Source organism: Megachile rotundata, chromosome 7 (genome assembly GCF_050947335.1).
Source record: "Megachile rotundata isolate GNS110a chromosome 7, iyMegRotu1, whole genome shotgun sequence".
Lineage (NCBI taxonomy): Eukaryota > Metazoa > Arthropoda > Insecta > Hymenoptera > Megachilidae > Megachile > Megachile rotundata.
In genome coordinates this window covers 6,074,613-6,101,927 of record NC_134989.1, presented here as the reverse complement: position 1 = coordinate 6,101,927, position 27,315 = coordinate 6,074,613, and the positions used below count along the sequence as shown (strand labels likewise).

Sequence of the window (27,315 nt, the reverse complement as noted above, 5' to 3'; positions counted from 1 at the left end):
CCTAACACATACAATTCGTTTTTTACTTTCTTGTTTTACAAAGTTAGTGCAAAGTATCTATTACTCAAATCACTGTATAATCGAAGGAATTTGTGTTTACATATTTCCTCTAAATAATTTTCAAAATTTTGCACTGCTTTTTGTGAGGTTAAGTCTACTACCAACTTATACTACCAACATTTTTATAGCTGTAAACAAACTACATATTACCAAAAATTCTCTTACATTATACTGTGAGATCCGAAAACGTTTTAAACCGGAATTACAATTAGAAATTTTAAATTCAAGTTAACCCCGAAAAGTCATTCTCGAAAGTATCTCCATCCGACCTGACCCAATCTCCCAACTCCTTCCAACCATCTGGTTCCTGGTATTTTCGGGTTCTCATATGCCTCTAATGTTTGGACTTACAACAAAACTTACTTATGTTACAAGCTGATAATTTTCTATCGTGGTTTCAGAGATACAGTCTGTGACAAAAAGATTGACTTGTTTTTGCACGACAATTTTTAATTGTCATAAAATTGTGCTGCTTTCTGTACTTACGTTTGAGTTTGAATATTATTTAACAAAATTAAATTCTGTAGGATTTTTTATTAAAAAGTACATTGTAATATAAAGATTTAATGCAATAAACAAGTAAATTCATTTGGAAATGAAGAAATAAAAACATGTACTAAAACTACATTGTTCTTATTTAAATATTTTGTACTGTTAGTTTAATCAGTTGCAAAATTCAGACACTTTGAATTACTCAATCTAAAATGTGACTAGATGTGCTATTTGTTCACTTATTTATCACAGTTACTTATAGAGTGGTCATTTATCGAGCAGTCACTGTACCTGAAGAAATCTGGAAAACACGAATTCTGATATTCAAAAGTTTTTCATTGCAATATTGTGTTACAGAACAACAATATATAAAAAAAATAGGCTTGCAAGATTTGTATGTGTCTCGAAAAGAAATTATAGAGAAATCGCTACCGATTCTTCCTTATTTTCACCATGATTAGAGACCGTCTAAATCAAATTTTGGCACTTATCCAAAGATTAATTTGAAATACCAAGAACCTTGATTTTCCCGAAATAAGCAGATATTGATACTAAATATAAATATGCATGAAGTTTGTGTATTTTCATAATTTTATATTTCTGACGTTCCATTTCATATTCTTTGTTTATAGCCTGCAAAATTGCTATCATTTCATTTCCGATATTTTTCTTATTCTGATGATCGATGAAAACCTTATAAATTTTTATTTTCTAAGTCGTGACATTTACATATTTACAATAATTAAAAAATTCTAGATTGTTCTGGAGAAGCAATAAGTGTGCTATCTTTTTAACCGAGAATATAATTATAGTTTGACAAACGGTTACAGTTTTTTTCCATCATCGACTACGCAGTTTTTCCGTGCGTTTTACCTTGTCGTTTTACTTTGCTTACATACCACTACACTTGCTGCTGGTCTACAAGAAATGATTAGCAACTGTCAATCCGGCCACTGCTCTTGGCTCAAGATGTTGCCTTTGTCCTTCATAAAATAACAACATAAGCGAAACAGTATTCTACGCTAAATACAAATTTGAGAACCTTTTGTCTATCAGTCGCTTTTTGAGGTAAAGAAAGTAATGTGGATTTTTGGTTCTAAAGATATTTTGTGGATAACAGCGTAAGTTATTTGGCTGCACTTTGCGTCAAATTTTGCTTCGACGCAACACTGCACTTCTATGAATTCTTCCTTATGAAATGATACTCATTAATTTATTACTAAGAATATATTAAAATAACGACCGAAGTGAAAAGAACAAGCAAAACGCACCGACAGAACTGCTGAGGTTGAGTACACTGGCTGTGTTTTGCTAAACTAATTTCAGAAATTTATTTTAAAGTTTTCTGTTAAAAAATGCATCTATCGTATGGTACAGTTAAATTTTCTTCAAAACTTAGTTTTCGAAATAAAGTAAATAACGTTTGAAAAAATGAATGCGTTTTGAATGTCTCTTTCACTTTAATTATTATTGGAACGTGTGTAATTAAATGTTCATAATGTAGTAAATTATTTACATTATTTCATTCGTAAGATTCTGTAAAATTGTTTCAGTTCATAAGAAACTGAAATGCATCAAACTGCATTCACACTGCTGTTGTAAAAGCCTCAAATATTTTTAAAGATCAAAATCAGTAATTATTTAAAAATTTATTTTTTTAAAAAACAATAAACGATATGAAACGCTTATGGATTTGTATTTAACTCATAAAATCTATAGAGAACGATTATCGTAGATTAAAAAATCGAAAGAGATTCAAAGTCAATCAGCATCGTCTACTACTACTGCTACATGACCCATTTTTTGTAATAAAAAATTTAACATCGCTACTCGTTGAAAATAATGCAATTTTCGTGCAGCATTTCAAAACTTTGTGCAAAATGCATTTAAAAAATGTATGTATCTACATATATAGATTTGTTATTGAAACATAAGATGAAAAGAAGATTCCAACATTCGACGCAAGAGTGCGCTGTCGGTAACCTGCGCACTATCGCGATATTTTGAAATCTTCTGCGCAGGACTAATTGAATTTTGAGTCATAAACTCCTTACTGATAAGTAACTAGAAAAACAAAGTTTTTCCTCTGTTTTAAATTGAAAATGTTAACTACGTATAATACTATTTATGCGCAAAATAAAAATTTTACTAATTTCGTTTGTATTTAACGTATATAAGTTCCTTTTTTAAAATAGAAATACTAATAAACTTATAATAAACTTTATTATTATTAATAATAAACTTATCCAATTAATTACCTTTTGTTTAAAAGCAGTAGGTAAAATGTGAGACAAGGTTTTTTGCGTATATACTATAAAAATAGATGATGATACATGTTTTTAATTTCTAGAAAGAATTTTCAAAAAATATTTTGTCAGAAAACACGAGGAAAAAGCCTTTCCAAATTAATTATTTGAATAATAATTTTCTTGTGCTAATACTCTAAATAATTTTACTTCATTACTTATCTTGAAATTATTAATTTGCACAAAAATATCGAAAGGAATTTCTTGCAAATGAAATGTGATATAAATTTCCTAAATTCTGTTAAAATACGTTTCTTGCAAAGTAATAGTGTAGTTAAACATTATTTAAAAATAGAAATAAACATCATACTATTTATATATAAATTTACGTTACTTGATCAAGTTTCATGTTAATTTCAATTAAAAATGTTTAATGATTACCATCATCTTCAGGATCTATAAGAAAGTTAGGCAATCTCAGACAATAGAAATAGTCATTTTCCCTCGAAGTAACGCCTCTGCTTGACATTTTTCAAATCACGAATCACTCACAGCAAGTCAGAAATAATTTAAAACACTTGATAGTATTTGATTGCCGAAAAACGTTTCATAATAATCTGACAATTAAATTCTATGTTCCACTAAATTAATTCGTAACACATTTGTCTAAACAAATACTAGTTCGTAACGTCTGCAGAATAAATAAAAAATCACTGAAAAATATACCGATACGCTAAACTTAAAAGCGCGTTGTTACGTGCACACCGCGATTTTACAGCGAATGTATACGATATAACACGTCGAAAATGAATAGTAATAACTGTGCTGAAAACGCAAACACACTTATATAAAACAACCCAACATGAACATCGAATCTGCGTATTTGACGGTGCGCGACAAAGTAAAATCGCGGAAGATGGCGATTACTGTTTGAATCATTGAACAGGATACACTGTCGCCAAAAGAACGAGTAGCCTTGTTTTTGCTTGCGTACTAACACTTGAACACTAGCAATGTGCCTAAACGAACAGAGAACCTTCGTACGGTGGCAAAAATACTATTGGAGACCGAACGAGCAAGTACAACGTTGAAAACAGAAAGATGTTAGGCTCTATGCCAAATTTTGAAAACTCGAAGTCATGCAATATCTTCATACGCATATAATTGTTCTTAAATTTAAGAACAATTGTATGGCGCTTCTTCTAATCATTAGGACATATAAAGGAAATTAAATACACCGACTCGATTATCTAATAATATTTTTAAATATATTCATATGCCATAATTTGTTACGTAACTTATATCTCAATCAACTGTACGAGGCCGTGTGTCAAAATGTTATGATTTTATAGTTAGATCTACAAGGTTTCTATGTATTAACAAGCGGAGAAAGTAGTTAAAACGTATAAATTATTGAAACTTTTGCGTAGTTTCAAAATAGATAACAGCTTCTACGAAAACGCTCCAATTTTTTCGCCAACGCAGTGGTTATCAAACTTTTTCGATTCACGACGCTGGCGATGTATTATAATTTTGTGCGGTGTCCAAAATCAAAACATAGGCTTATAGTTGTAATCCTTCGATCATCAATGATTCTAAAATTACATAGATTGAATATTATATAAATAAATATTGGAAATATTGGACCCGCAGTTTGAGAACCACTATGTTAATAGATAAGATAAATGGTGACAATAGAAGAGACAAGAAAGGTGTTCCACCTGTGACGATTTCACATGTTATGACGTAGCTGGTAAAAACACTAGACTTCCTTAGGGGAAATGGCGGCGTAGAAGCATCTCAGCCTGCTGCGTAACTCTTGATCATGCATTATGCCTTAGACGAAATACTTTTAATAAATGTTTACTCGCAAAAGCGGGTTGGTTCATCTAGTAACGAGTAGACTCAATACAAATCTCAGTTGTCGAATAACCAATACGTGTCTAGAAACTTCCGACGCTGAAATACAATGTGGCTCCCTCTGCGCCATTATAGGCTCAAGGAAATCTGCGTAAATACACCGCAAAAGCAGTACAAGAACCTCCTGCTCGCACTTTTGAATGTCCATTCTTTTTTAGGTCTATTTCTGTTCGATACGATGCTTGTCAAAAACCATCCTTGTCTGCGAACAGCGCCACAACGCAGCGTGGTGTTCACCGCGAAATAGATCATCATATGAATGTCATAACCATTAATGTTTCTCCCACGGTACATTAAATTAATTTCAGTATATTGACTTAAATTTGGAACAGTAATTTGACAATTTTTAGACTGTCATTCACTTTTTTCTTTGATAATAGAATCTTTCCTTTTTGTGGAATTTCTGTGTGCACCTTTGTCTCCACTTCATAGACATCAAACCCGAACGATTTAGTTCCTTTTAAGAGAAGTTTGTTTTTTTTCCTTGAAGTGATTATGCACTAATTAAAAAATTACCTGAATCACGTAATAGTCAAACCGACTTTTAACACCCATCTTCTACAAGGTGATTTATATTAGAGCTTTGAAAAAAATTTATTTGTCAGTTTGTAAGATTCATTCTACTTTTTGGAGAACTCTCTGACGCAGCTTTATCATCATAAATAAAAATATTTAAAAAAAGATCTTTTATTAATAAACAAACAGAAAACAGTATCTTGAAAAAAATTTGCAATTTGGTCATAAATTGTAGTCATCATACTAAAAGAAACATGATGTTGCCGACATGTAAGTAATGTTCTTACAATTTTAAAAAAGCTACAAGGACAGAGCCAAAAGTGTAGGATTATTTATATTCCTTGAAATTTTTATCCATTTTTCAAACCTCAAATGTTCCAAAAGCTCAACAAGTTTTAAATATCTTAAAAAATATAAATGGTACGTGAAAATTTTTTAGACGAAAATTGTATAAAGGAGCACATACCATGTTTTCATCTATTTAACCTTGTGATAGCCTTGTCAGGCTTTGTGAAAGCCATGTTTACATCTTTAAAGGAGATGGTATATTTTTTTAACATGGACTGATTTTTCGAAACATTCTGCATAAAAAATTAAAAAAGGATAATATAAAAAAAATTAACAGTTTGTGAAATATTTTGAACTGAAAAGTTAGATATTTCTCAAACTGATTTTTTTGACATCGTGTTCTGATACATGTTTACATGATCGATCAATAAAATAAATAATATAGGCAAAAAGAAAAAGCAAGAACACTATAAAAATATTATGCATAAATATAATTTTTACAGCGTGAAAATGTATATTTTTTATCATGCAAATAGCATTATAAACGCATTTACGTGTGGACGTAGTGTTGAGAACCGCTGTAATAGGTAATTACGGATCACCTGATTATAAATTTTCTAACAATGCATGCTTAAAAGAGATGTAATAGTGCTGATCACATCAGTCTCACAGACTAAAAACGTTAAAAACGTTTATAAAACTGAAACGTTTAGTTTGATCAGCTATTCGATGACAAATGTCATTTCTTACGTCAGAATGATCAGCTAAAGTGGCGATAAACATCACTGATTTATTAATAACTCAAATACTTAATTATCGCATCAGTCTATGTGACGTTCATTCTAGGGTTAATCTGTGCAGGTAACTTCAAGAGTAAATAATTCAAAAACTTTTGAATAACTGCCCTTAAATGGGGGTTGATTTGTAAAGCAGAATTATCCACATTTTCTAAAATGTTTTCTAGAATACCTTGTACAACTCAGTCTACATATGGAAAAAAATTAAAATATGTAATGCTAAACGTAGGCTAAAGATAAAAATGATGAAACGAATGGAATAAAATGGGCGAATAAATAAGAAATTGCTAAAGATAAAAATGGTAAAACGAATAGGTGAAAAATAAGGAGCAACATAAAATATATAAAAAGTAATAAAAAAAATAAATTATAAGGTATAAATGATGTCACGCATCAAATATTTATTTAAAATATCAGACAAAATATTAAAATGTAACTTACGATCGCGATGGTGGTCAACATCGTGCGTTGTTGTTGAGCTGTCAGCATCACCTTCTCCGCTAATTTCGTAGCAAATTCTATCGGTTCCACCATTTATATCGTTCACACCATTTACGTATACTAGATCCTCCATGCTTCTGTAAATATGCACGATTTAATTTTTCGCGACGGTAAACTTCAACCTCAAATTATGTCAACGTAAAATCGTCATTGTATTCAACAGCTACAGGAAACAATTACATACAATATCATTAAGATCATACATTCTGATAAATCCGAATAAAGCTCGAATATCGCCGTGATCTCATTCGATAATATTCGAAAGCCTGAAAAAGTGATCTGAACATTCAGATGATTTTGTGAAACGTATTCAGCTTTTTGCTTTTATAAATAATTGACAGTATTTAACATTTGAGTCAAGGAGAATTTCAAGACAAATATTTTATGTGTCAATGACCCTCTTGTGCAGGCCTTGATGATTCAGGGCATCAGTGTGCCACAGGGTAGGCCTTAGGACAACAAAGTAAAAATAGTGACATAGAGGAAAACGCCAGCCTATGCATTTTATATTTCCTTTCCCTCTTTTTCTACATCCACTGGTGAACGATAAAATCTCTGCCACAAGAACACGTCCTTGAACATACTAATTTTCAAGGTAAAATAAAAGCGTATAAATAAAAGGAATATTAAAAGTTTGTTCTGTCCAAAACAGTGTAATCAACAAGGCAATTTTCTAAATGTTTCCCTCACATTTTAATGGGTTTTTGATAGACTATGAACCTGTATGGTTTCGAATTCAAACGATCAACAGTTTGATCTCGTTATTCGAATTTTATTGTATTGCTGTAAGGCTGTAAAAAAGGGAAAATTATTTGAACTGGAAATGTATGTACATATATTGCCACTTCTAACAATGCTGTTCTGGTACAAAAGTGATGACGTCAGAAACGTATAAAAAAATTTCGAAACCACTCAAAACATATGTACATACGGAAAATTGATAACTAAACTTTGGTAACATATTTTACTCATAAGGGCGAAAGGAAAGAGCTAGAAACAGTTCCTTGTCGACGTACAACTTTTTATTTACATCGAAATTCGAATTATATGAATTGCGTAGAAGCGTCACCAATGTTTTTCTATTAGGAGTTAATAATATAGTAGAGTGAAGTATTTTGACATTGAAAAGATTATACTTAATTGGATGAGGAAATTATTTTAAGCAACTTCTCCGAGTTTTAAGCACTCCAATCACAGAGTATTTATACATCGTAAATGATATATTTCCGGATCTATATTTACATGACCTTTTTTCATGTTTTACGTATTACAGTTTGGAATACGGTACCAAAGTTCGCCACCTACTTTTTCGTCGTCTTATATGTACGTAAATAAGTAAATATTAATGTTTTCCGACAAAAATTAAGTTTACTTTATATTTCATCTTATGTCCAAAAATGGATTTAGCTTGTTCAAAATTAACTATTACGATATAAAATAAAAATGATCGGAAAAATATTAGAATTTTGTAATGTTGAAGAAATAGTAAATTTTTTAATTTTTAATGAAAAAACATGCAAATTTTTAATTTTACCATATTCCGGATATATTATACGCCACATGTAGTAAAAGAAGAAAATTATCAACTGTTGCAAATCAGTTTAAATACGTTTTACATATTATAAAATAGTACGTGCAATATTCCTATTAAACCTAATTGATGTCAATGTTTATCTTGCGAGATAAAACGATTTTAAATTGATTCAAAATTAATTGGCTAATTAAAGAGAGTGCATAATATTGTTAACGCATAATGATAAAATAAACGTTGTTTAATTTCCTTACAGTATCACGAATTGGAAAATAAATTCTCACTTTCAATCAATTAGAAACAACATTTGACAAGTAGATAAAACGTGATTGCTAACTATGAATGGTAAACACTGATTGTGAGTGAAACAATCAGGGACCACTGTTTATCAATATTCAATGTTCCAATGAACGTATGTATTCCCAGGAGCATTCAATATGTCTTTTAATCACTTTTCGTATAGAGTCAATAAAATCACTACGTCATAATTTGATGATAAATTATGTACACGATTGTCATAAAATTATGTATTTTATTAAAGAAGTAGAAACAAAAATGTATTCGAGTAAATGTTCACAAAGCACTTTTAAATAAAGAACACCGTATACAAAATCTTTAAAATGCTGGAACGTGCTGTTAGCCACCGACTGTCACTACACATTTCAGCCACGATGCGTCGAATAGGATCGTACCTACTTTCTCACAGACCTTCGTACAAACTTGAATAAATCGATCGAAACAATAATTTGCACATATGAATTGGTTTAAATTTATAGTAAAGTATTACTAACTTCAATCATTTTCAACGTAATGTACCCTTGAATTAATATATATCATTACGTCTTTATTATATTTTCAGTAGACAAAATCATTGAGATATAGCCTACCTGGAGAGCGTGAATTCCGGTTGGAAGTAGTAGAGATGATGTCAAGAGAAAGAGAATAGATGTTTGATAGTCTATCTCTTTTCTAACTGATAATCCTATTATAAATTTGTACATATACTGAAAATTAATTTCAATAGATTTTCAATTACAATGAATCGTATCAATTAAAGTACGAAGCACAAGCGACGTTTATTCTCGGTTGTGCACGCTATGTCACCATTCATAACAATACAACTTGCAGTACCAATTTTGAAACGGTAACCATGAGCAATATTAATGCATTTGATTTTTCGAATTTATTTTAGTAATCATATTAGTTGATTTGTGTACCACGTGAAACTTCTTGATATCTTCAAGGTTTAGTGCGCCTACTGCTTATGGTGCATGGATGTAGACAATTGTGTGGACTATATTTCACACATGCGTAGTAAGAATGAAATGACAATCCCACTTATTATCTATTTCTTTCCAACAAAGAGACCCAACTTCACACCCTCGGTTCACGCTCCAGGTAGACTATATGCATACTCTGTTCGACGAGAAACCATTATACTTATCGTACGAGTTTTCATTCGTTCTGCGCAGGTTATCTCTAATTGGTCGACCACATTTCACAATCAACATCAAAGCGCATGCGCATTTACAATTTGCATGGCGCCAAATGCATATATCCAGTGGTCTTTTATTTCGTATAAAGTCTGGAACTTGCAAAACGGAATCTTTAGATTTAAGTTTTTTAAAGAATTTCAAAAAGGTTAACTTAAAAATTTAGCAATTTAACAATTTAGGAATTTGTCAAGCTGGATATTTGAAAGCTTGGAGATTTAAAAATTTTAGAATTGTTAGTATCGACATGGTAGGAAAACAATTGAAGTTAGCCGCGTTGCGCAAATCGTGTCTGAACAATGCACAATCTTTTGTTGAACAGGTTATAGTGCAATGGACAAAATATAACCTCACACGTAATCATAAACATAAACCTTGTCTTATTTATTGTTTACAGTATGCAGAGTTAATTAATAATTTTTACATTAAATCATACATTGTTATTTTACAATCTTTAGTTGTAGATCTAAAAATGTTTGCATATTGCTATTAGATATTTGTATTTTCCTCTCATTGTTATAAAATATAAATCTGTTTGAAAAATGTACAATATAGTAAAATTATTTAGTGTACAATAAACATAAAAATATTTTAGAAGCATCTGAATTAAATGTTTCATCTTCGGCCTTAAAAATGTTCTAACATTATAATTTAACTACGTGCAAGAAATGTGCGCTGTAGAATTGACGCATGCTGGTATTGTTCGATTTTATGAAAATCTCTACCATTTAATCATGGACGGACTGGTTTTTAAATAAACTGAAAAATAGTAGTTTCTTACGAAATTATAAAAAAAATATAAATTGCCTTTCAGATTTTCATTTATATATGTTGTATATTGGATGTTTCATAATATGTAGGACTCACTTTAGAAATTGAAAACAATAAAAAAATTTCATATAAAATATGTCTTATTTGTTTATGGTGAATTTTGAATTATAAGCACTCTAATAAAGGATACTAATACCACTTTTTCTAAAGACTTTTGATGTTCTTCATATTATCATACAAGCATGTTTTATGTACCTTGAAATCATCTTTTGTAAAAGGAATCAAATATCAAATGATACAACATAAAATGTACTGCTTTAGTTTGTAAATAAGGTCTGTTGGAATATATGAACTTTCTTTGCTCTTTTCAATCACTGACTGAATTCTTAAAGTGGGTTTAACATATTATAGGGTACCCTATATATTAAAACTGCAATATTATTTGGAAGAAATAAAGATGTGTTCAATACTATTACAAAATTGCCTTGTTTTGCTTATGAGCACATCTAATTTGGCATTAAAAGAATAAAAAGGAAAATGTAACAATTATATGAAGCTATAAACAAATTTCAATCAAAATTGCTTTCAAATTTTTTGCATTTCAATTAAAATCAAAATCACTTTCTGCATTTGAAACATTCCTTTCAATTGTACTGTCTGTGTCAGAATCTAATAAAGATTTGATTACATCTTTCTTTTGGTTTGATTCATTTTCAGCTACTGGTTTTACATTTTTATTTTGGGGCATGTTAAATGTTTCTGAAACTTCTACTTTCTGATTGCTTTCTTCTTGTTGTGATTGTTCATATTTACAAACCTCTTTATCTTCATCTTCTTGCATAATTTCTGATTGATTAAAATTATCATTACCCATATATTCAACAGACTGATCATCAGTTTCAATTGCTCCTTTGTCAGCAGCTTGGTCTGCATTAGATTGTTCATAAGATGGATACTGTTGATTTAAATTTTCTTCATTTTGCACATTAGAAACTTGTTCATATTGATTTTCAGGTTCAGACTGTTCATTTGACTCTTGTATGTATTCTGTATACTCCTGCTGCTGATTGCCATCAGGAGACACATTTTGATCATAATTTAGATCTTGATTATTTTCATATGAAGGATTTTGATCATAATTGTATTCTTCATTTGAATTAAATTGTTGTGTTTCAAAATCATGCATATAATTTTGGTCTTGATTAGAATCTTCATTATAATCTTTATCTTGCATTATCATTTCTTCTGTATTATTTTGATTTATATCAGATATTTGATTTGTATCATAGCATTCTTCTTCTTGTACATTATCAAATTCTTTCTGTTCAGCATATTCATAGTTACCTAATTCTTGATTTTCTGTGATATTCTCATTGTTCTTATAATAATCTTCATATTCCAATTTCTTATCAGGCAAAATAGAAACCTCATTTAATTCATTTTCACAATTGTCTACAGTGTCTTTTTCTAATTCAGAATAATCATTATTTGCTAGATATAATTGATCATTTGTGTTACCCAAATTTGTTTCCTGTTTAGAATCCTGCTTTTCTAGTTGACTTTCCCCAAGCTTTATTTCATTTATTGTTTCAACATCAGTAACATTTTCTTGATTAAATTCAGAATCATTGATAATTATGTTACTTTCGCCAAATTTATCTTCAGCTTTTTCAGTTAACTCTATTTCATCTTCCTGTTTGTGAGCAGAATCTAAATTTTGTGGTTTTAATTCTTCAGCGATATCAGAGAAATATTGATCGTTTTGCGGTTTCTTTGAAACATAAGTATCATGTTCTTTGTAATTCTCCTCATCATGTAAATTATTATCATTCTGTTTCATGAACTGATCATTTGGTAAGTCGATCGAATCAACATTTTCGTCTTCTTGCAATTTAAGTGGTTGTTCCTGTTGCATCGGCGCATGCATGTTATTTATACTATTAAAATTCCGTTTCTCAGACTTTTCAATATCTTCATGTGAACCTAATTTTGGCTCATGCAACGCAGTATCAATGTTAATTTTATCTTTCGCTACCGATGTTTCGTGTCCTTCATCCGTGTTCGAATATAGGACGTTTCTTTCTGAAACTGGAATATTATTACTCGTAATTTGAGTCGACCTAAGATTTTCAATTTTATTCCCACATTCTTCTTCAAAATCATTGACATCATTCAGATCTATTGTTCTAGATGCAAGATCATCCGCCAACGCAAAAACCTTCTCAATATCTTTAGGAAAACTTTCATTTGATTGATTTTCAGTATACAACTGTCGATCATTATTTAACAATGTTTCATTTAAGGCGCTAATATTTGTACTTTGTTCTTCATCAACTTCTTTCGAACTTTGAATATCATGATCACGATGTAATTTGTCAAGCTTAGCAATGTACTTGTCTAGTTCATTCTCCAATATTGTTGTTGTTCTGCTTTCGTTTTCTTGTACTTCTTCATTTTCTGATAAAACGTCTGTATCTAAATCTTTTGAAGTCATCACTGAGCGCATAGAACTATTGCTAACAGATTTTCGCGGACGAGCAATATTTTTCAAAGAAGAACTCAAGTAACTTTTGAAGGAACGCGTAGGTAAATTAAATATTGGATTCGTGAACGATATACTTGGCGCATTTTGTTCGATAATTACTGGCGTAGATCTATAATTTACTTCGTCAACGTTGTTTAGCCGCAAACGAGTATCATTCAATATTTTATTGTTTTCTAGTCGAAGAGAGTGCATGGTTACTGTTGGCTTAACATAATCTCGTGAAATTTCTGATCTGGATTGATTTTGGAATACATCCAACAACTTGCATCGCGACGGCGCCACTTGAATCGTTTCCATTCGCTTTATCGGAGATTTAGCCAAATACGATAAATTCTGTCCGCTTAACGAATTCAGAGGAAGATTGGATAATGGTCGTGAAACGTACAAATCAGAATCTATTTGACAATACGGGAGTTTATATTGAAGATGTTGTACCGGCGAATTCTGAAACGATGGACTCCGAATGCCATTTTCTTGAGTTATTTGACGTGTTTGTAACGAATTTTGATTATCACTGATTTGTTGATTTAGGGGTTTTAATTGCGTCCCATGCTTCTCATCATTATAATTCTTATTCTTTATCCCATCAATTAAATTTTGATCCGTTTTATGATCCAACCAAACCATTTGCGACGATGGTCTATCTTTTACTTCAGGAGATAAACGTTTCACAGTGATATTTCTTTTTAAATTCCTGTTCTCGCTTTTCATCCTATCGATGCCATCGATAGTATTTTCTGGTAGACTATGAATTGCATACATTTGACGATGGTAATCTTCATATTGTGCCTAAAAAATAAGAAAATATTCCATATTGCAATACAAGTTTTTCGTTACATCTTCGAAATTTCCAATTTTCATATAGTCACATGCTGTGCATTGTTATAAACTGACCCGCAAGTGCTTTTAGGAATACACAAAATCTCGGACGCATGAAAATAAAACGTATTTAAATTGTGAGAAAAATTATATTTCAAAACCGTGTTTTTATCAACTACATTATCGAAAATAAATAAACTCACTTTAAGAACGTTAAGTCTATTTATTTTTGCAGTCATCAACATAAGACTATTGTCTACGCTATTCACTGTTTCAAGAAGTTTGTGATTTCTGTCATTCTTCGTACGTTGTTCCTCAAGAAATTCTATATATCTTAAACGCAATCGACTTATACACGTATAATGCCTGAAATTTTAATAATTTTATCATTTCTTTCGAATAACAATTTTTTTCAACTCGAATGTTCTATTATTCAAATAACGGTTCTAGAATGTTAACATATTTTTTAGAATGCTAACATTATATGTACAGTCGGGTGTAACGAACTATATAAATGATGAAATTTTGAAATTCAAAAATTTTTTAATTTTTGGGCTTGAAAAATTGGGAATTTGTTTTAAAAATTTTTAATATTTGGAAAATTGAAAATTTCAAATTTACATATTTAATTCCCTGAAATTGAAAGTAAGTAGTGGCGAACTGCCTTTGCACAAAAGATGTTTACATTATATGTAAGTATACACCTATGTGTAATGTAGACTTCTTTTGGTAATGGGGAAAGGCACTGCAAAGCAGAGTCCCCCACCACTTGCCTTTGACCTTGAGAGAACTAGAAAAGCCTAACCTAGAACCGTCTCTTTGTCCTAACATGGGCAAATAAAACGTGATTAGACATTTCTATTCCAACACTTTTTCAAAACTAAGTAATCTTAAATTGTTTTCAAATGTACATTCATAAAATTTTCGTAACTTCTACTGCGGTCAATTGTGTCCTTTTCTTCTCCTTTCCCTATTACATATATGTGAAATAAATAATTATTTTACTTTTTATCCGTAACATTAATTTATACTAAAATATAGTACTTCATTTGGTAAATATTTGAAATTTATCGTGAGAACAATTTTTAATTTTCCAAAATTTCTATTTTTGGGTAATGTCACCTTTAGTTGCAATTCAAGCCAAATAAAAAAAGTGGTATATTTTAAGTTTAAACGTATGCTACCATATATTAAGAAGATGTATGATATTCTTTCATAATGTTTTTTTACAAAGAAAAATACAAACATGGCATTTATGTCTGAAACTAATTATAGCTTCAAGGTAAAGGTTATGTTTACACATATTGATTAGAACATCCGTCAAAACTAGGTCAGTTTCAGATCAATACACAATCTCTAAAATTCTTACGTATTATTACGCAAAATAGAAATAAAGCTGAAAATGTTTGTTAATGCTTGTTTTGTAAAAAAGAATTTTTTTGCATCTTTCCTCTGCGTGAATTGCTTCCTATTCATACATCAAGGCGTTTACATAAATTATACATAAATTACAATTAGAAACATACCTATTACGAGATTCTTGCATCAGTGTTTTAAATCTCTCTTCCAACCGTATCCTTTCTTCTTCGCTGTATCGGTTGTGTAATAAGTAATATAAAATATTTTTATTATCGTTTACATGCAATTCTTGTAAAATGTATACTTCACTTACCTTTTTCGTAATCTCTCCTGCAACTGCAGCATTTTTTTGTAATAATCATAGTTATCGTAAAACGATGTCATACCATTAGATTCAATTTTGAATTGTCTCAAAAAATCTAAGCAATCGATCATAGGATTATCGATCTTCGATATTTAGCGCTTACTACGAAAAATGTTATCCAAAATTAATATGTTTTGAACGATATTTAAAAGTACAATAAAATTTTTAAAAAATAAATACTACACAAATACTTTTTAAGTTACTAATGAAATAAATAATTTTAAAATTAACAAAATAATATTTGGAAAAGTATCTTACGTGTTATGATGGCAGAAACCTATTTGATTTTAAACAATAATTAAGTTCCAGCAAATGCAACAACCATTATGTGTGCTCAACGAGTAAACTGTAACTGTCATATGAATTCACGTCATAGGACAGCGGCGTTAGGGGATGTTTCAGCAAATAATCACGCAGGTGTTGTTGCTCCTTCTTATAAACGGCATCACGCAATAATAATATACATATGTATGTATATAAAATCAAATTCTAATGTACTAATAATATAAAAAACAAAACCTTCATTATACAGTCTAATACATGTAAATAAATAACAACTTGCAGACTTGTTTATTAGACTAACACATTACACACGTATTAATTGCTTCTTATAACCTCCGCTGTCATTATTTGCTTAATTTGATAATCACAAAATTATGCATCTAATTTTTGAACGAGTACTTCTCTAAACAACTTTCATAGTAATGTTTAATGTATTAATTACAAATTTTTTATGTTAACTTAATATATTATTATTTATTTTAAATAATAAATATTTGTAACATCGATAGCATTGAAATGTTAAAAAACCAATTTAAAAATGTTTTTCTATAGTTACATACTCCTATAAATAAACCACCAAAAATTGCATAAATTAATTTTGTAAAACTACTATACTTTTCATTCCTTTTTTGAATGCAGTATAACGTTTTATTCCTTATTTGGATGCAATTGCAACTTTACTATATAACCTACAATAACACAATTGTATTTATAATCTTATAATTTCTAATTTCTTAATCATTAAAACAGACAATTTTTATATTATATATATGATACATAAAGATTCTTTTATGCTGAGAATACTATATTAATATATGTTTTTTTATAATAAAATATATACATATAATATATACAACATAAGTAAAGAATATATATGTATTTTTTAACAGAATAATGGCAGTTTCAATCAATGAAATTTGTGAAAATACTAAATTGGCACGTGAAATGGCATTGACTGGAAATTACGATACATCTGGAGTATATTACCAAGGCGTTGTTCAACAAATTCATCGATTACTTACAAGCATTGCAGATGCAACACGGAAAGCTAAATGGCAGCTTATTCAACATCAAATTGTTCAAGAATTTGAGAAAGTAAAAGCAACGTCAAATACTTTACAGCTTTTTAAAGTTGATACACATGGAGAACGATTATTAGGTATTAGTATATTATTCATAAAAAATATTCATCATTAAAGTCGATGACAATAATATAATAAAATTTACTAAATATACAGGTAATTCATGTTTATCATTTGAAGAACCTACAAGGGATCCGACTTTATGGACTTATAATAACTCAGATCATTCATGGAATCCAACAGTATCAAAAGATCCAGATGTGTGGCCACCATTGACACCTGCAGAACAAAAGTATAAATTTTTAATAATATTAGTTACAAAGAATTAAATATTAACTTAAATATTTATAAAGCCATTAACTATGTTCCGTTACTAAAAATACATTATATTTATAGAAGTATTAGACCACTGAAAAGTCAAACAAAACAACAAAATCGGACTAGTACTCGAAAACCTGTCGTTACAGGAAAAAAAGTAGACATTAAACCAGTTGTTAGAAAGGATGATAAAAAAGCATCAAGAAAAGATGACACGAATAAAGTTAGTTCTAATGTTTATAATGACTTATAACTTTTGTTTTAATTTTGTATTTATTATAATAATGCTTAAATATTTTTTACAGGAAAAATGTGAGTCTGACAAAGTAGATATAGAAGTAGAAGAACGCAAATTTGAACCATCTGGTAGTGACAGAGATTTAGTAGATTTATTAGGTAAACTATATACTTATACATCAGTAATTTTAAAAAAAAGTTGTTATATATTCATATCAATATTACAGAAAGAGATATTGTTCAAAAAAATCCGAACATTCATTGGGACGATATAGCTGATTTATATGAAGCAAAGCGATTATTAGAAGAAGCTGTTGTACTTCCAATGTGGATGCCAGACTTTTTTAAAGTATATACATATACAAGTATTCTATATCATTTATACTTCATTCTATAAAATATGTGTTGTATATTCAGGGAATTCGTCGACCTTGGAAAGGAGTACTTATGGTTGGACCACCAGGTACTGGAAAAACAATGCTTGCTAAAGCTGTGGCAACTGAATGCGGGACAACATTTTTTAATGTATCATCTTCTACACTAACTTCAAAATACAGAGGAGAATCAGAAAAACTTGTTCGTCTTCTGTTTGAAATGGTAATTATAGTTGTCAGTAAAACCAGATATTGTTCCTTTACGAAATAAATTTATTCAACCAAAAATTATATTTTTAATTTTACAAAATATATCGTATATATTTATGTAGGCAAGATTTTATGCACCTAGTACGATTTTTATTGATGAAATCGACTCTCTATGCTCCAGAAGAGGATCTGAGTCTGAACATGAAGCTTCACGACGAGTGAAATCTGAACTTCTTGTTCAAATGGATGGTATAAGTTCAAACAGGTAATTCAATTATACATATTGAAAAAATAATATTTAAGCTGATCGATTATAAAATATAACATGACACACTTTAGCGAAGATCCAAGTAAAGTTGTAATGGTACTGGCAGCAACAAATTTTCCGTGGGATATCGATGAAGCTCTACGAAGGCGATTGGAAAAACGTATTTACATTCCATTACCTAATCGTAAGTTTTTCCATAATTTAGTAAAATTATTTTGTATGATTTAATTTTATCAATCTATCAACGTATTATACAGATGAGGGTAGAGAAGCATTATTAAAAATTAATCTACGAGAAGTAAAAGTAGATTCATCGGTAAATTTATCGGATATTGCCAGAAAGTTAGAGGGTTATTCTGGCGCAGATATTACAAATGTTTGCAGGTAAATAAAATTATTACCTATTTTATTAAAATTATTAAATATTTTTAATATACAAAATTCTAAAATATTTGTAAACACATGTATAGAGATGCATCTATGATGTCTATGCGGAAGAAAATTGCAGGCTTAAAGCCTGATCAAATTAGACAGTTGCCAAAAGAAGAATTAGACTTACCTGTATCTGCAGCAGATTTTGATGAAGCTGTTGAAAGGTGTAATAAGAGCGTTTCCCAAGAGGATTTAGAAAAATATGAAAAATGGATGAGTGAATTTGGTTCGTCTTGATATCATTCCATTCAGAAAATATAAGTATACAATAAGTCATTTATTTAAAACAAAGTCTTTTAGATTTTCTATTTGTTAATGCAAAATATAAACTGTTATTTCTTAAAATATATTTATCACTATTGTAATTCACAATTTTTTAAGATAATATTTTTGACTATTTTATTACTTATTTTTTATTTTTAAACTTTCAAAGTAAATTAAAAGTATTTTAAAATTTTATATAGTTATACAAAAATCATTGACCTTGTACAGTATAGTGCATAGAAAATATTGTAAACATAAAAGTATTATAATATCAGGTTAATTACAAAACATTAATCATGAAAATACTTGATATTTTTAAAACTTTTGCATTATTTTATCATTTAAGACAGATATATGTAGTTTGAAAATTTAATTCGTATTTATGATTTTAGTTTAGTTTTTAAAAAATAAATATTCTGTGACAAAATTGAAAAATATTTTATTTGAAATAATGAAACTCTTACCTCTCCTAACAAGTAAGTTTAAATAATTTTATAGACTCAAAGTATATACTTATGTAAATTTATATACAATATGAAAATTATATTTAAGAAAATAATGAGTGATAATTAATTAAAACTTTTGTTTTGTCACCTATACGTTTTTTGGAGCACAGCCTTCTTTTCTTAATCGTTTTGTCTCTTCATCAATATTTTTTGAATCTTTTGGTGCTTTATAATTTGCTACATGATCAACTCTTATTGTTCTACCTAAAATCTAAATTTTTATTTTCCTTATAAAATTGTTAAAATAATTATAATATAATGAATAAATCACAAAAATATTTATATACCTTGGTACCATTAAAATTGTCAACAGCTAGTATGGTACTTCTTTGATCTTCATAACATAAGAAACCATACCCTTTTTGTTTTCCTGTATCTTTATCTCGAATTAAGTTTATATTTACTACTTCCCCATATCTACAATAATTCATAATTAATCTCCTTTTTCTTTTGGAAACATCCGCTAAATGAATGAAAATATTTCGAGCACTTTATCCTTACTGTGAAAATATTGTTACGACGTCACCTTCTGTTAAATCATATGGTAAACCACCAATAAAAATCCAAGCACTGTCCTTATACTGATCATGCCAAGATACTTTTCTATCAGTTAATAATTCTTGTTCTCCGAGCTTTTTTATATTTTTTACGTTTCTAAAAATATTATGTATATAATTAAAATTTTTTAACACAAATATGTAATGTGTCATAACAAGAATATTAATTTAGTAATCATACAGGTACTCACGTTAAAGGATTCATATTTTATACCGTACAAAAATCATATACATAAATTTTCAATGTCTTATGCAGTATAAAAATTAATATTAACAGTTGTTTTTCATCAACAAATATCTTAAAAGATAACCTTAAAATTTGTTTACATGCTCCTCATAAGAGTACTTGCGCATTACTACCGTCTGACAGAGGATGAATTTACGCCATTAAGGCCCGCGCACATATAAAGTTTTTGAACTTTTCCATAAACTATTTTTTTGCACTGATTAAATTTTCATTTATAACTCAAAAAACTTAAAGAAAGTGTGATCACTTCGTGTGCAATATCTAATTTGTTGTTTCTTTTTAAATAAAATGTTTTTTATACATATTTATTTATCTTTTACATTTGTATAAATAACTTAATTAATATAACTAATCATATTATGTTTTTATATCGTTATTATAACGGTACCTGTATATTTTTTATAAGTTATAAATATGATAAATTTTTGTAATACATATTTTTATTATAAAAACCGTTTTTAGTGGCATTTTAGTTGACACTTTAGAATTAGAATCAATGATCCTTGTCATTTTTGTTCATTGTTACATTTAGAAGATTAATAAATAAAACAAAATGTTACACATCATAATTACAAATGTCTTCAATTCGATTTTAAATCGAATTTTCATTTAAACGTTTACATTTTTTACGACAGTTATTGTATGTTTACACATATTATAATTTTTGTAATCAATAATAATTATACGATACTATTAAGAACTAAACTGACTATAAAACAGAGCAATAGCAGGATCTTCGCATTCACACGTGATCAATACATCTCGAAATTTATCCAGGATTTGGAGCAATTGCGATCTACGAATATTTTCTAAATACATAATCTCTTCCAAATGATGATCTCCATTAAAATAACCAAGACGACATAGTCTATCTAACAATTTTCTATCATCAGAAGGAATATCATAATCTTCTGACTGATAATTATATATTTCAGTTTCTTTGCGAAAAGATATTGATAATTCCTCTGCCATATCTACCGAGGATCCTTTCGAAATTTCACTTAAATTCCATGTGTTGTTACTATCTATAATCTCATTCAAATTATGATTCATTTCATCCTTCACATCCTTAGAACAATATATATATATATAGTACAATAAATATATAATTTATGTATGTATAATACAAACATTTATTTTATACTTACCAATACTCTACCATGCACCATTGGCATGTATTGCACATAAGTATGTAATTGTAGAAGTAAATGGTTCTTTAACAACCATATTATTATTTTCACTAATTGTGTTTGTTGTTGCAATTGATTCAATGGATTTAATTTTTGACTTATGGATGTTGGTAATGAAAAATCACTAAGAACCTAAACCAACAACAACTGTTATTGTATTTTATATGTAATGCAAAATACATTAAATGATAAATAAATTTTGAATATATACTTGCAAAAGGCAGAATCCAGGAAATTCTTCAGAAAATACTTCTAATAATTGATTTGTAATAATAGCGTCTGGAGAAACAACATAAACATTACTTTCACAAAGTGGATAAATTATGGTGGCTTTAGCCCAATACACTAAATGACCAGTTAATTGGAAAACTTGAGTAAGTGTCAAATCAGAATCAGCAGCCAAAGTTTGTAAATTTTTCAAAGGACTATACATTTGAATTAAACGTTTAAGAGCTGGAGAAGAGTCTATTGGAAGTGAATCCAATAAATCTAAACGTTCAATGAGCAACAATAAGCCATGATAAGGTCTTAAACTATTTAAACATCTGTAATAAAATGTAATATTTAATATTTCATATATGATTCAACATGTTAATCATTTGCCACAATACTAGCCTGTCTATTATTTCTGGATTAATAACAAATCCCTTCTCATGAGATTGATGAACTTTTTGTGGAAGACAAAAACGCACTTGAATCCATTTATTAATCATAATATTAATTATACCAGAAGTACTAAGACTACTAAATACAGATTTCAAATCACGTGCAAGTGAACTTCTTTGTAAAATTAATTCATATGGTGATTCATCACAATCACTTTCACCTTCAGATCTAAAAATAAGTAAATTATCTGAATTATCTATTTCTTTTTCATCAAATAATATAAATAGTAAATGCTTATACCTAGTAGCAATTTCATCATGAGTAGAGACCATAATTTTAATTTCTTCTGTTAAAAATCCACATCTCCTTTCTTCATGTCTTAAAGCTATTCCAAGTCTAAAATAAATCACTTTCAAAAATTACATTTCTATCGAATTTAATTTTAATGTTATTACATACTACAGAAATTTATTTGTTTCTAAAAATTTTGCAAGTATATCTTTTTTAGTTTTATGTTGTAAAAAACAAATTAGTTTCATCTACATATCAATTTCCATGCTAATTAGAAGTAATATAAGATGCTATTGTATTTATCCATATTATAGATGAGATTCATATATTTACACTTTTATTGTATTAAGTACCAGTTTTTATTGTATGCCTTTATATCCATTGCTTATAACTAATAATGAAAAAAAAAGATATTAATAACTTATACATAATATAACATATAACAAACCTTCTACTCAAATCGTAATAACATTTTACTATAGAATGACTCGCTTGTGCTTGAAGAGCAAAGACTATATTAAATAGCATAGAAGAATTGACTTCTTTTAATCCATGAGATGGAACTAAAGTCGGATGTCCAACGAAACGAACATCATTTACTTTTAGCTCAAACTTTTGTTCGCATAATTCAGGTTTAACAGCAAATAATGTTGATAATACTTCATCATTCACTCCAGTTAAGTTTCCATTACTTATATTAGAAGTTGGAAAAGGTAAAGACTGTTAATAAAATACGTTAGGTATTAAATTATCTTTTTTAATCATTTTTATATTATACGTAAAAATCATAGCTTGTATTGATAATATTACACTATCATACAAGACTAACCTGTAATAGGTCTTCTGTAATAGTGAGAGAATACGGATTTCTCTTTTTAGTATATTGATTAGAATCTCGTGTATGCTTTGTCGTATGTGGATATCGAAACAACAGTCTATCACCTTTGCTATCACTTTTTACAAGAATTATACTCAAAGGATTTATTTCCATAATTGCCACAGAGGTTACATAGAACTCTATTCTCTATATAATGAATGAAAACCCAATAGACTTTAATTTTAATTTATTTATCACTAATAAATTAATAAGTACATTAGATGAAATTTGTAAATATTTCAAACACTAAATGTGGACACGTTTTTCCCATCTTTTCCAAACAAAAATTTTTTGACGTATCGTATCAGGCACAGTGTACAATACAATATCGCAACCACGTGGTATGCGCAACACACTGGGTATTTAATTTTAAAATGCGTATTCATTCATTAGTAAGTAATCATAATTTCGCCTTTTTGTAATGAAAAAATATTACTTTTGGGGATAATTGAAATTACAAGAAATATATATTATTATTGAATAATAAAGCTTTTAACGCTTAATGTATCAGTAAATTATATTTTAATCTAATAACAACTAATATAATTTTATTTTATTTATTGCCAAATCCATTTTATTTATTTATGTGTAAAAAAGAAAGTTACTTATTTTTACGGTTAACGTACTTTTTTCCACGTATCTGTTAAGAACGCTACAGATATTTAATTTATATTATTTTTAATGAAAAAATGTATTATAAGACTTAACAATTCTCATTTATCTGTTATACTTGATGGTAGATATAAATAAAGTTACAAAATTGTAATTAATCAATTTTCTTAACTATTTAATATAAGAAGTACAGTATACACGATAAATTCAGTCTTCATAACATTTGTGTTGCTGATATACTTGAATGTATTTATTTTATTAGTTTTGTGCATAACAAAATAACAAAACTTTATTTAAAGTAACGATGAAAATATATATTAATATTACTGCAATTGTAATATGCATAAACCAAAAATATAAGTAAACAAACGCAAAACTATAAAATAAAAAATAAACGGGAGTAAATACAGTTCGCGAAATTTTCTCCGTCGCTCAATAGAACAACGCGTGCGCTTTTCTTCGGCAAAAGTCGATAGCTACCCTAATAGTACTTGTACAGGGGTGTGTTGCTTGACGGTGAGAGTCTACTTTTTACTGTCATTATCGAGTGATATGTGCTTATAAAAACGTAATATAATACAAATCATCATTCCCACAATCTGTTAATATTAATTTATCGTTAAATAAAGGAATGTAAAGAAAATATTAAATCTCACGGTGTTTAATCTTAAAGAAATGAATGGAAGCTAGATGAAGCTTAATAACTGCTTAGGTATTAAATTTGTATTAAAACGCAACGGTGTTAATGCTATAAGCAATTTTGTGTCATTGACTTATTTTAAATAAATTATACTTTTTTAAACTTTTTTAAAAATTTACAGAAAAATGTAAAAAATTAAACGAGACATAAGCAAGAGAATATTAAAGGATCATCCTTCGTTTACTTTACTTGAATTATAGATGAAAGATTTAGATTTAATAATGAATAATTCGGATTGTGCGTCGTGCACCCTCGAACCGCCACCCGACATTCTCCATATACCACCACCTCCGTTTCCAACTGTTCTGCAACAAGGCTCCGATTTCTATTTACATGCGGATTTGTTATCGTTTTTACCGCATCTGAACAACAGCCCATGCAAACATTTCTGCGATCGGCGATCCGAAGGGGTGCAATATATAGAAATGCCTCAACAAGGTTTCCTATCCGATTAATCACATTAATCTTCTAAATTAAATCGTCAGAATTTATGTTTAAGTTTAATTTAATTTTATAAATCAATTATTATTTAATTTTATTTTATTAATTTATTATTTAGTTTAATTTTTAATTGTTTGTATTTTGTACGAATTGAAAGCGATATGTGTTATTCGAATTTTTTAAAGGATAATAAAATAAAGTACTCAAATTTTAGGTACAGTGTTTGATGACACGTGGTTATTGGTTTTAATATCATCTTGCGTCGGTGTAATTTTTATAGGCATAATATTAGCAACGTTATTCTTAAAGTGCAAATTGTAAGTACTGTTTTTTGATTATGTTATAAAGTAGTTATGGACTGCAAGCGCGGGCATTGATGGATAGATAGTCAATTTTTCGATTTGGAATTTTTAAATTTACAAACTTGCAAATTTCTAAATATGAAAACTGCAAAACCCAATATTTTTTAATTTGTAAATTATTAATGATCTGTCCATCATTGTTATAGATTACTGCTTACGGGAAAACAATTAAAATCACCGAGTACAAATTACAACACGGATGAATTATTTAAAACCTAATTTTACATTTTAGAGAATTAAATACGTTAACTGATAATTTTGCAGTAATAGAAGTGGTAAAAGCAGCGTGATTTCCATACCAAACGTAACATCTGGCATACAAACAAAAATGGGAAGAATTCAAAACGAAGCTGTGCTTTATCCTTGCACGACTGACGCTATGCAAGACAGTCGCGTTATGTGGGCTACACTTACACCCCGTGGTACTACCAGACACTATTTAGAAGAACATACTTATGAAACGATCGGCGCTGGACAATTTCATAAACGTACCTGTTCAACTACACCAACTGAACATGTAAAACTTAAGGCAATTTAATAATATTACGTCTATACGTATAATGATACTTATTAATACTCTAGAAAATTTCCACACTATTCTAAAAACCAATAACAATAAAAGATGAAGGAGTCAGTTCCTTCATTTTCACAGTTACTTATAATAGTTATATTGCCACGTGTGCTACAATAGAGATGGCAATATAACAAAAATTTACTATTTACTTTTTATTGATGACGTTAAGAAAATAAATAAATAAATGTAAAATAAAAATCTTAAAAAACACAAATATAAAATATTAGTCTGTCAACTGCAAAGAATTAATTCTATAGCTGTGTAATTATACAGACCCGCCGCTAGAGTTTACGGGGCCCAGGGCAAAAGTCGAAAGTTTTTTAATTTGGAAATTAAATTTTTAAATTTAAAAATTTGAAAGTTTAAACGCAGAGCCCAGGTGAAGTGACCACTTTGCCCTAACGGCGGTACTGTAGTTAGGTACATATTTTTTACAATTTCGCGCTTAAAACATGAACAAATTTTAAATATTTGAAAATAGGTTGTCCATTTTTCAGACTTACGCAGATCCGCCGGTCACTCTGCCGATTCAGAGTCAGCTGAAGGACGATGAAGCATTCGATAATACCGCATTCGTAGATTATGAAGAACCTTTAACAAAATCTGATTACTATCAACTTAATGATACTTGGGAATCAAATGATCTAGGCAATATTTTATTACGTATAATTTCAATTAATAAATTTAATTCATCTGTATAATTCGACGTTACTTCAATTGCAGGTATGCAAAAAGGTACATCACGTCCGCGCGTCAGCTCACCAACAAGAATTGAACACCCAAATTTGCCACCGCTTAATCTTTATCCTCATAAACATTCGTTTCGCAAAAATTCTGCTGGGCCACAAGCTTCGGATACGCTTCTAAGAAATAGTATTACATCGTCTACGTACATTCCTACCATATAAATCTTATTATCGTATTTCATCGCACTTAAGGATTTCTATCGTAAGCAACGTAACAGTACATTTTATATGCATTATCTACATACTCGATTATTCTAAATGACATAAGTGAAATGAAATAATTTAGTTAAATCCATCCAACTTTTTTTCATCTAGAAATTACGAATATAGTCATGTGATTAGGATTATGCATGTTTATATACATTACGATATATACATGTAAAATTTATACTATGATAAATGAAAAAGTTAGAAGAAATTGAAAGATCAGTATTATT

At 29.0% G+C, this 27,315-nt stretch overlaps 5 protein-coding genes across 37 annotated transcripts in view; 2 read left to right on the top strand and 3 right to left on the bottom strand.

The window, feature by feature from the left end:
* The window catches only part of LOC100877755 (AMP deaminase 2), a 32,167-nt gene extending 16,065 nt beyond the window's left edge, over positions 1–16,102 (bottom strand). For 3 of the 30 annotated variants that reach the window (XM_076533216.1, XM_003699488.3, XM_012284197.2), the window contains exons 1-4: positions 15,961–16,102; positions 15,652–15,804; positions 15,506–15,568; positions 6,761–6,897 (exon numbers count right to left, since the gene is read on the bottom strand). In XM_076533216.1, the coding sequence (XP_076389331.1) occupies positions 6,761–6,897; positions 15,506–15,568; positions 15,652–15,773 (322 nt within the window). In that variant the 5' untranslated portion in view covers positions 15,774–15,804; positions 15,961–16,102. The other 27 variants (XM_012284208.2, XM_076533219.1, XM_076533217.1 and 24 more) reach the window with 24 other exon arrangements.
* Positions 16,030–19,307, top strand: Kat60 (katanin p60). Of its 2 annotated transcripts, none has more exons than XM_003699489.3 (11): positions 16,030–16,170; positions 16,875–17,143; positions 17,223–17,358; positions 17,463–17,607; positions 17,690–17,780; positions 17,849–17,970; positions 18,039–18,218; positions 18,328–18,470; positions 18,545–18,657; positions 18,731–18,857; positions 18,944–19,307. In XM_003699489.3, exons 2-11 carry the CDS (start codon positions 16,879–16,881, stop codon positions 19,140–19,142), a joined length of 1,521 nt encoding a protein of 506 aa, XP_003699537.1. In that variant the 5' UTR covers positions 16,030–16,170; positions 16,875–16,878; the 3' UTR covers positions 19,143–19,307. The 2 variants fall into 2 exon arrangements, with proteins under 2 accessions (XP_003699537.1, XP_012139494.1); XM_012284104.2 differs by lacking the exon at positions 16,030–16,170 and adding an exon at positions 16,283–16,403.
* Positions 17,178–20,564, bottom strand: LOC100878052 (RNA-binding motif protein, X-linked 2). 2 transcript variants are annotated; one of them, XM_012284069.2, is made up of 5 exons: positions 20,424–20,564; positions 20,177–20,329; positions 19,963–20,092; positions 19,764–19,886; positions 17,178–17,345 (listed from the first exon to the last, which is right to left on the bottom strand). In XM_012284069.2, the coding sequence occupies exons 1-4, from the start codon at positions 20,435–20,437 to the stop codon at positions 19,764–19,766; spliced, it is 420 nt and encodes a 139-aa protein (XP_012139459.1). In that variant the 5' UTR covers positions 20,438–20,564; the 3' UTR covers positions 17,178–17,345. The 2 variants fall into 2 exon arrangements, with proteins under 2 accessions (XP_012139459.1, XP_003699538.1); XM_003699490.3 differs by lacking the exon at positions 17,178–17,345 and having other exon boundaries at positions 18,034–19,886.
* On the bottom strand, positions 20,420–23,817 carry Nprl3 (GATOR complex protein Nprl3). Its single transcript, XM_003699491.3, has 7 exons — positions 23,396–23,817; positions 23,015–23,286; positions 22,576–22,671; positions 22,285–22,503; positions 21,881–22,214; positions 21,628–21,801; positions 20,420–21,547 (listed from the first exon to the last, which is right to left on the bottom strand). Exons 1-7 carry the CDS (start codon positions 23,555–23,557, stop codon positions 21,173–21,175), a joined length of 1,632 nt encoding a protein of 543 aa, XP_003699539.1. The 5' UTR covers positions 23,558–23,817; the 3' UTR covers positions 20,420–21,172.
* Positions 23,818–24,514: 697 nt separating this feature from the next.
* On the top strand, positions 24,515–27,302 carry LOC100878279 (uncharacterized). 2 transcript variants are annotated; one of them, XM_012284275.2, is made up of 6 exons: positions 24,515–24,767; positions 24,877–25,193; positions 25,411–25,513; positions 25,823–26,087; positions 26,630–26,780; positions 26,856–27,302. In XM_012284275.2, the coding sequence occupies exons 2-6, from the start codon at positions 24,956–24,958 to the stop codon at positions 27,038–27,040; spliced, it is 942 nt and encodes a 313-aa protein (XP_012139665.1). In that variant the 5' UTR covers positions 24,515–24,767; positions 24,877–24,955; the 3' UTR covers positions 27,041–27,302. The 2 variants fall into 2 exon arrangements, with proteins under 2 accessions (XP_012139665.1, XP_003699540.1); XM_003699492.3 differs by having other exon boundaries at positions 24,518–24,767; positions 25,823–26,075.
* Positions 27,303–27,315: the final 13 nt, after the last annotated feature.